We start from the raw sequence: 13313 nt of genomic DNA on the forward strand, positions 1-13313 counted from the left end.
ATGTTAGATCAGTTAGCTTCCAGTATGCCACTAAACAAAAACACTAAGGGCCCTGTTAGAGGAGCCACTGTGACAGTTCAGAGCAACCCTGATGCTTTCTACCTGTTCCATTGCCCTTTAGTTATCTTTTGCCCTGGGGTCTGAGCCAGACCTGGGCAAAAAAAATAAGAGTCCCAAAAATATTCCTTATGGTTTTGTTTTAACCCAGTAAGGTCTGGATGGGTGCAATTTGCCGCATGGGAAGCGCAGTGAGAAAGTGTTTAAAAATCAATACTGTGTTCATTTTTGGGCTTGAAAATGTAGCCAACACCCCCCCCCCCCCGGGCAGACCCTGGGGGCCTCTATAAGTTAAAACAAGCTCTACTTCTCAGCCCAGGTCTGGTTTCAGAAGTCCGGCAATACTTGGTACCTCTCCCAGAAAGATGAATCGGTTCATCTGGCCATGTGTGCTATTCACAGAGGATTGGGGAATATTTGCAATCACAGCATTGTAACATGGCTACAGATGTACTCTTAGCGCCCCCCCCCCCCCCCCGGTTCAGGGATGGTCGTTCCCTCTTCACATAGATAGCCTCTTTGACTTCCCGTTCAAACCAGCGTTCCTTCCCATCAAGGATGTGCACACATCCTTATCCTTAAAAGAGTGACGATTGCAACTATTCCCCAATCCTCTGTGAATAGTACCCATGGCCATTGTAACTCTAATTAATGGTCACGGCAATTTGCATATCAAACTGATCGCTGGTTTCGGTCGTTATGCAGCTGTATTGTTCGTGAGGGTGGGGATACCTGCAGTCAGTTGAAACTGAAGAAGTCACTTAGATGAGTGATGAAACGTTTCTCTCGATAAACGCGTCCAGATGAACTGATTCAACTTTCTGGGATTTCCTTACCTGGATTATCGAGCATGCATGAAGACACTTGGTACCTCTGTCATGTACTGCTGACCATGCTGCTCACCCGGGCCTCTACAAGGACCCCAGGGCCCAGCAAAGGCAAAAACGGTGAAGGTGGAAGATGAAACCTGGTCTCGGGGAGGGAAGCGGATCTTTTGAAGTTGATTTGAAGCGACAACCATAATCTAATGGACACAAATTAATATGAGGCAAGAAAAGTTCCAAGTGTTGTGAGAACATGCTAAATAAAAGTGACTGTTTTTTTTTTCCAACCCGTTTATCGCCTCCAAATTCTGATTTTACGTAAGACGTTTGGCCTGATGTTAACATGAGGATCTTCATCTACTCAACAGCTGAGCCACCTGCTCACCCAAGAGTACAATATGTTTTGTTGTTTTAGGCAAAGGACTTGAGAAACACAACTCTCATTACTAGTGACATTGAATATGTAATTGTTACTATTCTCTAAATAGACTTACAGGTAACTGGCTTTATTTTTTGTATTCTACCCATCAATTTTATGTAGAAATTTTAGATGTATTTCCAGCCAAAGATGATTTTTGAGAAGAGCGGGGCCTCTGAATGCCGGTTGGTCACCTATCAAAAAATTTTACTAGCATTGGACTGGACCCTCTGATGGCCCTGTGATGGCCTGGCAGCCTGTCCAGGGTGTCTTCCCGCCTGCCACCCAATGACTGCTGGGATAGGCTCCAACATCCCCACAACCCTGAGAGCAGGATAAGCGGTTTGGATGATGGATGGATGGACTGGACCCTACCTTAACACAAGTTAATACCTTTCAGTACTTTTATGTAAATTGTCCAAGCTGGCAGCCTCACAGCAAGCCTCACAGCAAGAAGAACCTGGGTTCGAGCCCCGGGATAGTCCAACCTTGGGGGTTCCTGGGTTGTCCTTTGTGCGGAGTTTGCATGTTCTCCCCAAGTCTGCATGGGTTTCCTCCGGGTGCTCCGGTTTCCTCCCACAGTCCAAAGACATGCAGGTCAGGTGACTCGGCCGTACTAAATTGTCCCTAGGTGTGAATGTATGTGTGTGTGTGTCTGTGTGTGTGTGTGTTGGCCCTGTGATGGCCTGGCGGCCTGTCCAGGGTGTCTCCCTGCCTGCTGCCCAATGACTGCTGGGATAGGCGCCAGCATCCCTGCGACCCTGAGAGCAGGATAAGTGGTTTGGATAATGGAAGGGTGGATGTCCAAGCTGTTTAGTGTGTATTCCAAAGGTAAACTCGTACAGATTGATAAAATACAAAATATAATGCCTTATAAAAACAGGATGCAACTATATAATAAAACCATAATGCAAATGATAAAAACACTTATCCATCTTTTATTATGAACATTTGAAAATAAACGAACGTTATGTCAGCAAAAGCTTTCCTAAACTGCCCAAAAGCTTCATGTCTACTTTGTGTGACTTGGTAGCTGGTCAAGTCAATGTCGTTCTGTAGGCCCAGGAAATGTCACACAACAACTGTGCTGGTTTTGAGATACTAGTCTGATACTCCAAACTCCTTTTTGGAAAAGGCGCAATAAACTACAATCAAGCCTTTTGGTCAATAAAACAGAACCATGTTCCAGGGCAGGGAGCTAGTCCTAAATAGTGGAGTCCGTCAAGCTGTAAAGTGTTGAGACGTTGCAGTTAACATTAAATTAGACCTAAGGAAAATTGCAGAAAAAACGGGTTATACAACAAATGGATAATAAAAACATTCAGTGAGCTCAGTTTAACATATTTTACAAGTATTTAAATTTTTCCCATGTAGTTTTTCCTCTGCTCCAGGCCTGCTTTACATAAATTGCATATTTGCATATATTATAGAAGAAAACTGCCAGAACAATTTTAAATTCAACTAATTACAGCAAAGCATAGCTTTCTCTTGAGTACAGTCGTTTTTGGTGATTAGTACACTATATTCCGATACAAGAATTTCATGAATAGAGACAATGTCTCAAGAGTCCATGTCTGTCCAACTGCTTATCACACAGCCATTTGTTGGACATTTTCATCCAAAGCAGTGTGTGCAAAGTGAGTCCAGCGACTGCATACATTTTTAGCCTGGATGAAACTTCTAAACCCTGGCCGTCGGTTTTACCCATTGAGGTATGGAGGATCACATACTCAAAGTAATACTTCCGATTACACTATTGCACTTTGCTGTCACTGTCTTTTTCCACATCAGAGAGGTCCTCTACTTTCAGGGTTCGGACTTGGTTCTCCATATTGGTGAGCCTTTGCTTGAGCTTGCGCTCATAAGATCCATACTGGTCTGTTAGCTTACGGAGCTTGACGTTCATGATCTCCAAGATATTCTCCAGTGCGTTGACCTTATCTTCCATGTCTTTGGCATCAGAACCAGCTGTGGTAGCTGATTCATCTATAAGGTTGTCTTTCATCAGGATGGCCCTCCCCTTCTCCTCCAGGGCATGTTTAGCTTCCGGGTATTCAGTAAGTGCCTCCATCAGATCGTCTTTGGAAAGGGCAAAGAGGTCAGAGTAGCCAACGCTTCTGATGTTGGCTGTTCTGCGATTGCCCGCCTTACTGCCCTTGATACCGAGGATGCTGATTTCTCCAAAGTATGCCCCATCACTGAGCACCACAAATTGAGTGACACCGTCATCTGCCACCACAGCCAGCTTTCCCTCTTTAATGATATACATTTCTCGGCCGATGTCTCCCTTTTTGCAGATGTAGTCACCAGGACTAAATACTTGGGGCTGCAGCTTGAGCACCAGCTCAATCAGAAGCCCTGCCTCACAGTCCTGAAAGATTCTGACTTTCTTCAATGTCTCCAGATGCACGTTGATGGCGATCTCCGCCTTCAGCTTATCCGGCAGGTTCCTAAGCACCTCTTTTTCGTCGCACGTTTTCTCTTCTGTCCAGAGGTAGTCAAACCATTTCACCACCCTGGCCTCCAGATCTTTTGAGACCTTACGAAACTGCATGTACTGCTTGATGGAATCAATCTTTGCCTGGAACTCTGCACGCGCAGCATTCATGTTTGAGATCATGGCACCAACGTTACCTACAATTGTGGCAAAGATCAGGACACCAGTAAGGAAGTCTATAACCACAAACAGATACTCAATGTCTCGGACAGGGGGTGGTGTCTCTCCGATGGTGGTCAGCGTGAGTGTGGACCAATAGAGACAGTAGATATACTGCCTGGAGAGACGTCCCAATTCTGGGTCTGTGATGTCTGGATACACCCAGGTGTCTGACCCAAAGCCCAGAGTTTTGGAAATGGCAAAGAACAGACAGGCATTCCAGTGAATAATGATGATAATGTAGAGTACAAGATTGCCAATTCGGAAGATATTTGGGAAGTTGGTTCGAGTTTCAGTCCTGTCAAAGAACTCGAAGAGGCGACCGAGCTTCAAAAGACGGTTGAACCTCCATTCCGGGTTGTTAATACCAATTTTCAAGAAGATAATATCAGTGGGTATCATTGAGATTATGTCCATTTTGAACTGTGGGGTCTTCATGTAATTTTCTTTTAAGATCTTTGGGTCTCTCACAAGCAGGCCTTGTTCCAGAAAACCTGTTGACACATGAATAAGTTGTAACATCTATTACGATTTATATTGCCATTTCAAAATAGTTCTTAAGTTTTCAAGTCTTTTTTTTTTCTTATGCTATGTACGGTATGTCTCAACACATTGAAAAACATTTTGACACTGACCTGTCCTGGCTCTCACAAAGGTATCTAGATAATAGATGGCATCAGAGACGTAGTCACAAACCATCCATAATGTTGTGTTGGTATACTGCAGTTCGTTGAAACAAGCCCTAGGGGAAGAACAGAAACAAAGGAAGTCGGCTCACAAAATGACCTCTCAAACTAAATAAATGTATGAAGGAGTCACAGGACTGCAGGAATTCAGACCTCGCCACAAGCAACATGAGGTTGTAGAACACAGGGATCGCCATCGTGGATAACCAGTGGTAGTACAAATCTGTGGCCGGGTCCATGATCCATACCTCCTTTCTGAAAGGGAAAATCAAGAGATTTGTTTTAAAAAGATTTCAAAAGTGGAAAAATCTTTCAGAAAAAGGATAAAGTATAACTAGGAAAAAAAGATTTTCCCCGCTTTTTCTCCCCGATTGTACTTGGCCAATTACTCCACGCTTCCGAGCCGTCCTGATCTCTGCTCCACCCCCTCTGCTGAGCCGGGGAGGGCTGCAGACTACCACATGCCTCCTCCGATACATGAGGTGTCGCCAGCCGCTTCTTTTCACCTGAAATTGAGGAGTTTCACCAGGGGGACATAGCGCGTGGGAGGATCACGCTATTTGTCCCAGTTCCCTCTCCCCCCGATCAGGCGCCCCGGCTGACCAGAGGAGGCGCTAGTGCAGCGACCAGGACACATACCTACATCTGGCTTCCCACCCGTAGACACGGCCAATTGTGTCTGTAAGGACGCCCGACCAAGCCAGAGGTAACGCGGGGATTCGAACCGGAGATCCCCGTGTTGGTAGGCAACGGAATAGACCACCACGCTACCCAGATGCCCATCTAGGAACATTCTCAAGAATATTAGGAAACTTAAATCATTGTTCCTTAGAGAAATGTTAACACTTTCACATAACTGATGCTATATTTCTGAAATATGTATACCCATGACCCTTCAGTATCAAGTTTACCATGTACCCCAAAAACATCTTTGGAAGAGTGTATCCACCGACGTGTCAATGTGAACAGAAATATTTACTGTTTTAAGTGCAACTGTTAACTTGAATAAATAGCATTTCTATGAGTAGTTTGTTCTCTGATCTTTTAAGTTATTTTACCTGTTTGGAAAACTTTTACTGATCTCCTTACCCTTCATGCTTGCGATGATATTTCATAAAATGAACAGTGAAGTCTTTAAAAATGGAAAACTACTGCAACAAACGGAGAAGGTATCGAGTACTAGTTTGGGATACGTCACAGATGTAGGTAAAGCAACTGCCGAACCAAACTCTCAGCAGACATCAACTTCAGTTTAACGCTTAATTTTGATGCTGTGTGAAGAAAGATAAGTCCTAGTCATAGTGAAGGAAAGGGAAGGAGGATGGGGTACTGCTGAGAGACCCCAAAAGATATTTACTCACACCCAAGATAACATTAGAAGATGGTTAAAAAAAAACATTTTGAGCCCCGACCATCAAGATTTCTCGCAGTCATATGTGTTTATAGCATTTTGTTATGAAAACACAAAATCAAAACCAGCATTAGCTAACCAGCATTAGCTAGTACAGTAACTCTGTTACCTTCAGTCTAACCCAAACCACCATCGCTGTCCTCTACATCTACACCCCTTTATATCCTTCACACATGGACACCACCATCACTGTCCTCTACACCTACAAACCTTTATATCCTTCACACATGGACACCACCATCACTGTCCTCTACACCTACAAACCTTTATATCCTTCACACATGGACACCCACCATCACTGTCCGCTACACCTACACCCTTTTATATCCTTTATACATGGACACCTCCATCACTGTCCTCTACACTTACACCCCTTTATACATGGACACCACCATAACCGTCCTCTACATCTACACCCCTTTATATCCTTTATACATGGACACCTCCATCACCGTCCTCTACACCTACACCCCTTTATGTCCTTTATACGTGGACACCAGCATCACCGTCCTCTACATCTACACCCCTTTATATCCTTTATACATGGACACCTCCATTACTGTCCTCTACACCTACACCCCTTTATATCCTTTATACATGGACACCACCATTACCATCCTCTATATCTAAACCCCTTTATATCGTTTATCCATGGACACTATCATTGTCCTCTACATCTAAACCCCTTTATATCCTTTTCACTTCATAAAGCACTTTGTGCCACCATACTTACGGAGGCTCCTCCTTTTTCTTGTCGTCCTTCTTGTCATCCTTCTTGTCATCCTTTTTCTCATCTTTCTTCTCATCTTTCTTCTCATCTTTCTTCTCGTCCTTCTTAACTTCGTCCTTCTTGTCGCCCTTTTTGCTGTGAAGAGTGGCCACAAATAAGAGTTCATCAGTAAGAAATTTGAAGGTGTGTGAAAGAAACTAAGAGCCAAAGAGGGGGCACCACAACACAGTCAGTCTGCTGGTTCAGCAATGCAGAGTTTTCCTTCTCCACTGATGATGTTTAACCCTCGCTTCGCCTTGGTTAAGAGATGTTGCTCAAATTTGGCTTTGATGTGAGCCATTTTGCTCACTTGAAGTTGTGTTGAGATAATATTTGAAGAAGAATATGTTGTGCTGCTCACTCAAAGGCTTCAGATCTCCTCTTATTTATGCATTATCTATTGTTAAAGCAACAAAAACTCTGTTCCCAGATTGCTATTCAGATTTGACAACACCATATCATGAATTAGGGTGTTTCTATATATATATATATATATATATATATATATATATATATATATATATGTACACGTAACTGGAGGATTGACATAGCTAAAGCCATGTACTGCACAAAATCCAGTCAACTTACTCGTCAGTGTTGTTGCAGTTGTTCATATTTAGTGCAGCGAGGGGCCACTGACCATTGCTAGGAAGGAAAAAAAAAATGTCATCTTGCATTCAAATATTTGTCAGTGAAAACTGTCTCACAGCAATGACACATCAACATCCATAAGGCCCTGCATTCTAGTAATTGTATTGGCTATTATCAGTGAGGTCACGTCTCAAGTGACTTTCAAATACTTTGCGTAACTATTTGGCACTACCTGGCAAAGTCTTTCCATCAGAGATAAGAAGACGCTAAAAAAATGACATGCAAGGAATCAAAGGCAGATACTCGCTGACATGGGTCTGCTGCATGACTCACTTCCTTCTGCAGAGCTTGTCGGAGTTCCTGGGGGACGTCATGCTCTCGGCCCTCCAGGCTCTTCTAAATTCAGTGTGACTGTCCACGGTGGAGTCCATAGGGGCCACACTTCCATCTGTACGCAGGGACCCCCAGTTTTTAACAAAGTGCATGAAACGGGAGAGCCTGGGGAAAGGAGTTGTACATTCTTAGTCTCTTACACCATTTATTTTGCCGTTGACAAAATTCAAACAAAACTACAATACTGTGCACACTAAAAAGAGGATAGCAGTAACCAAGATATCCTTCTGTAAAATCAGGCAATACACCATAATACTTCCAATTTAAGTCATAAAACCTTGGTAAAATATCCCAAATTACTCACAACAGCATCTGGCCTCTAGGTTTTGATTAAATATTTAACCAGTAAGTAATAATTAGTAATCAAGGGTAAATAAACATTTAAGAGTAAACATAAAAAATTAGGTAAATTGGGCCCTGTTCTTGTGGAATAACCTGCCTGATGCCATCAGAAAATCAGAGTCTGTCGACTCCTTTAAATCCAAGCTTAAAACTCATCTTTTTTTATTAGTTGCCTTTAAATTGAGCACGTCACGACCTGTACTGCATGGCGGGTCGGTTTCGGTCTCAATGAATTTACCAAGCACTGTTCTGCCAACGGGATTATAGATTACTGACTGTTGCAACTTTTCTCTTCTCATATGTCTCTCCCTCCCCGAATGGTGTCTTCCCCTTTCTCTTCTCCTGTGTATGTGAATGGTGTGATGCGAGTCTCCCCCGTGTGCACGTGTAGTCTGTCCTCCACCCAGGTCTCCATGGTGGTGGAGGTCATCACCTGGGGGCCTCGTGTATCAATCGTTACTATGGGCAAATTTTGTTCTTACACATCCATGGAATTATTTTAGCCCTCTGACAGTCAGTAGCAAAGCATGATGGTTATTTGTAATCCTTCCACCTGACATCTGTTGTCTACCTCTTGCAACGAGCAATCACCCAGGCCTGCAAAGACATCAGTGTTAGCCAATCGGTGTCTAAATTCAGGGGTTACCCAGGTTCTACACTGGTCTCTGAGACAAACTTCAGGGCTAAAAAAATCCCATGGGTGTGTAAGAGCAAATTTGCCCAAAGTAATGATTGATACCTGAGGCCCCAGGACACTGCTTGGCATCCTCCTCATCACACTCTTTATATTCAATATAATTTCATTATCCTTTTCTCTCTGCGATGTGTGACTGACTTCTTTTCTTGTCTTTTCTCTCATGTGTGTGAATGGTGTGATGTGAGTCTCCCCTGTGTGCATGTGTAGTCTGTCCTCCCGTTAGGTCTACATGGTGATGGCGGTTGCGTGGCTCGTGTCCTGGGCTGTTCCAGTGGCGTCTGTACACTGCTTGGCATGCTGCTCATCATATCCGTCATATATCTTATAATTCCATTATAATTCTGTTATCCTCTTTCAGTGTTGTACTGTGTAAATTGTGTAAACACAACATCCATTGCACGTTGTCAATCTTGGGAGAGAGATCCCTCCGTTGTGTTGCTGTAAAGCCCCTTGAGGCAAATTTGTAATTTGTGATATTGGGCTACACAAATAAAATTGACTTGACTTGACTTGATTTGACGTGAGATTGAGATTTTGAAGTAAATTCATTTACACCCCCCCCCCGGACTATGCTAGCACATTAGGATAACACTATGCAGAGTAGTTAAATATGATAGGACTGTGTTTATTTTTATAATTGATCCTGGATCCGTTATAATCATGTGAATAACTAGACTATGATGCTTCGGATTGCACTGTCCAGCGAACTCCACCCTTCTGTGAGCCGACAGGTGGACTCACGCGATGAAAAGCATTTAGAAAATAACCTCTTATTTGACCCGGGCTGAGTTTCCACTAAGAATACTTCAAATGTTAAATCCCTGTTGGCAGCATTTACCTGGACATGGCCCCTGTTCCCGTGAAAGCTGTTTGTCCCTCATCATCCGCGGGCCTGAGAAACACACAGAGGTGAATTCACAGTCGCAATGACTCAACCTGCCAAATGCTGCACTTGAACCCTCCCAAGACCCAGCGGTTCATTTCAGTTCTTTCCAGCGGACACGTGTTTTTGGTTTGTGCCGCTGAAGCCACACAGGCCATTGTGTCGAGTCCTATTGTAGCTGACAGAGGACATCCTGGCCTTTTTCAGCCATGTGACATAAATGTGCGGGGTGACCTTGACACAATTTCAAAATTATTTTCCTGGTTCTTTAAAGTGACATCCATCCAAACTAGCAAAAAAACCATTTTTTACCCCCCTCCCTTTTCTCCCCAGTTGTATCCGGCCAATTACCCCACTCTTCCAAGCCTTCCCGGTAACTGCTCCACCCCCTGTGCTGATTCGGGGAAGGCTGCAGACTACCACATGCTTCCTCCCATACATGTGGAGTCGCCAGCCGCTTCTTTTCACCTGACAGTGAGGAGTTTCACCAGGAGGATCACACTATCCCCCCCCCCCCGAACAGGCACCCCGACCGACCAGAGGAGGCGCTAGTGCAGCGACCAGGACACATACCCAATTTGGGTTGTACATAGAATTGGGATAATTGTTTATGATTTGTGTATAAGTTAGAGATTATGATTTAATTAATGAGTAGTGGAGAAGGGGTAGGCATAAATACGTGTATACTTCCTCCTTTGGTGTATAGGTTTATTGTTCATTTCATTTTACGATTATTGTTTTTTATATATATATTTTTTTACATATCCAAAATAAAAACTAAAATAAATGCTTTTAGACAAATAGCCAAACAATGAATCATGTGACTGCAACTAAAGTATGCAGACATGGTCAAGAGGTTCAGCTGTTGTTCGACCAAATGTTCAAATGAGGAAGACGCCTGCCGTAAGTGTCGTTGACCGCGATATGATTGTTGGTCTCGGCATCTCGGGAACTGCTGACGTTGTGACATTTTGTCCCACCACAGAAAGTATGAAGTAACCTGAAATGAAAATGTGTGCGGACTTGTTTTGTTATCATGTTTATGTCACCCCAAAGATTTAGACGATGTAGAACAACAATTGAAAGCCTTTGTTTTCCAGGGTCTCAGGATATACAGGCGTTTGGCTTACATATTATACAAATACACACAGAGATTAGATAATGGTGGCACGGGGTCCATTCTTTACCAATAATTATTGTGGTACAGGGTTCGAGCCCCGGAGTAATCCAACCTTGGGGGTCATCCTCTGTGTTGAGTTTGCATGTTCTCCCTGTGTCTGCGTGGGTTTCAGGGTGCCCCGGTTTCCTCCCACAGTCCAAAGACATGTAGGTCAGGTGAATCGGCTGTACTAAATTGTCCCTAGGTGTGAATGTGTGTGTGCATGGGGACCCTGTGATGGGCTTGCGGCCTGTCCAGGGTGTCTCCCCGCCTGCTGCCCAATGACTGCTGGGTTAGGCTCCAGCATCCCCGCGACCCTGAGAGCAGGATAAGCGGTTTGGATAATGGATGGATGTACAGTGTATAATCTGATTTGGCCATTTCATAGGAAGAGATGATACAGATTCATCTTAAATCTGACATATTGCACTGTTGCAATTTCAGAGCAAAGTTGCATTCATTTTACTTCATGTGTTAATGCGACAGAAATAAATTATATTGGCACTGTAACTGCAGACATTGGAACAGAATTGTCTGAAAAACAGACCTGAATCAAGCAGCATCTGCAGAAATAAAACCGTAGCTGCTGTTTTGATACTTGGGGGTACAAACTAGTGCAGAATCAATTATGGATTTATGCTGAATCCGTATTTGAAGTTGTACTTAATGTTAATCACTGTGTTTTTCTGTGATCGACTGAACACGTTGACACATTTTTGTACGTTCTCCCAAAAAACCCCAAGAGCTATTTACCGACTTTTATTTGATCCAATTCCCTTGCCACTAATGCGTGTCAGCAGAAAACTGGTTTCCATCTAAACTGTCCTCACTGCGTTTTCTGTTCATATGGCATGGAGACGCAATGGCTAATACATGACTAACATGTTGACATACAAACTGACTTTCCTCTAAAATTAAAATTGAACCCGTTAATGGGCTGCTATTTTAGTCTTGTGTAGTTTACTTTGCCTTTTAAACTGCTTTTAAACCCCTGCAGCAATTTCAGAGGTATCTTAATGGAAAATGTATTACATAAACTTTCATTATCATACCATCCCAGGTCTGATGAAAAGCTCCCCTTGCACCCTACTCCTCTCTCTCCCCAACCCCTGAACCTTTTAAAAGTTAATTCTACGGTGAGATGTGAGCTTACTCCCCGTAAGCGGCCTTTAGCTGCTTTGCTCTGTAAACCTCTGTGTGGGTCTGACCTGATCTCAGTGTTCATCTCCTCCGAGCCTTCAGGCGTGTGGGTGGGCAGGCGGCAGCCTGGTGCCGGGTACGACTGCTCTGTGCAAATCTTCTGCATCTTGACTCACCGGCATCAGGCTGATGACACGCTGCCGAGAGAAAGGAAGGGTCCAGCTTTAGAGGGAATACTAGATAGAGCTGGGTAATACTTACAAAATCAAACATCATGATAATTTTGACCCAATACCTCGGTGTCGATAATGCAAGGATATTTTGGAGGTGCCTATTGGTGCTTACACAGAAGAAATGGTTGAGAAATTATCATTGGTAATGTGGATATGAATCAGGTAGAGACATTATTCATGTCCCTCAGCAAAAACAGTTGAATAAGTTCAGAAAATTATATCACTTTACAGTAATGCAGCCTTTAAGACCAGGGAATGACAGCATTTGATATATATCACCACATTCTACTACTACTTTCAGCTGCTCCTGTTAGGGGTCGCTACAGCGGATCATCCGTTTCCATCTCTTCCTGTCCTCTGCATCTTCCTGTCACACCAACCACCTGCATGGCCTCCCTCACCACCACATCCATAAACCTCCTCTTTGTCCCTCCTCTTTTCCTCTTCCCTGGCAGCTCCATATTCAGCGTCCTTCTCCCAATGTACCCAGCATCTTTCCTCCACACATGTCCAAACCATCTCAGTCTTATATCACCATCACCATATTACAATAGCCAAAATTCCTGATGATCACAATATCAATAGTATATCAGTGTATTGCCCAGCTCTACATACGTTGTGACATATCCAAAGGTTCAGTGAGTTGTACAGGTCCTCTAAATGAACAAGACCTGAAATAACTGGTAGCCGCTAGAAACTTTTTATTTTTTAGGCATTAACGCACACACAACCCTCTCCTCCTACCCCCTTATTAATGAATAAAAGATAGATAGAAATAGTACAACGACATAACTGAAACCAAGGTATTTGATGTATAAAAGTGGTTGGATTTGTCATCACAGCAGTGAAGTGACTCTTTATTAGCGCACTGTAACGGGGCTGTTTTGTTTTTAGATGAAACCCGTGGTTTCACCGATGTATTTCACATCAGCCGAAGCCCTGCATTTGGTTTTCAGAGAAAGTTTGGACTTTCTTAAGTGACGCGTTTTATTGATATTATCATGTGGACGGTCTGTGAGCCAGTCCCGCCACGCCATGCCCACGCCAGCATGGT

The 13313-nt window shown here is 43.5% G+C and overlaps 1 protein-coding gene across 1 annotated transcript; it reads right to left on the minus strand.

Moving 5' to 3' along the window:
- Nucleotides 1–2871: 2871 nt before the first annotated feature.
- On the minus strand, nucleotides 2872–12192 carry LOC130131415 (cyclic nucleotide-gated channel cone photoreceptor subunit alpha-like). Its single transcript, XM_056301092.1, has 8 exons — nucleotides 12095–12192; nucleotides 9683–9736; nucleotides 7746–7910; nucleotides 7410–7466; nucleotides 6786–6917; nucleotides 4795–4896; nucleotides 4591–4697; nucleotides 2872–4449 (listed from the first exon to the last, which is right to left on the minus strand). The coding sequence occupies exons 1-8, from the start codon at nucleotides 12190–12192 to the stop codon at nucleotides 3053–3055; spliced, it is 2112 nt and encodes a 703-aa protein (XP_056157067.1). The 3' UTR covers nucleotides 2872–3052.
- Between the last annotated feature and the right edge of the window lie 1121 nt (nucleotides 12193–13313).

Source organism: Lampris incognitus, chromosome 21 (genome assembly GCF_029633865.1).
Source record: "Lampris incognitus isolate fLamInc1 chromosome 21, fLamInc1.hap2, whole genome shotgun sequence".
Lineage (NCBI taxonomy): Eukaryota > Metazoa > Chordata > Actinopteri > Lampriformes > Lampridae > Lampris > Lampris incognitus.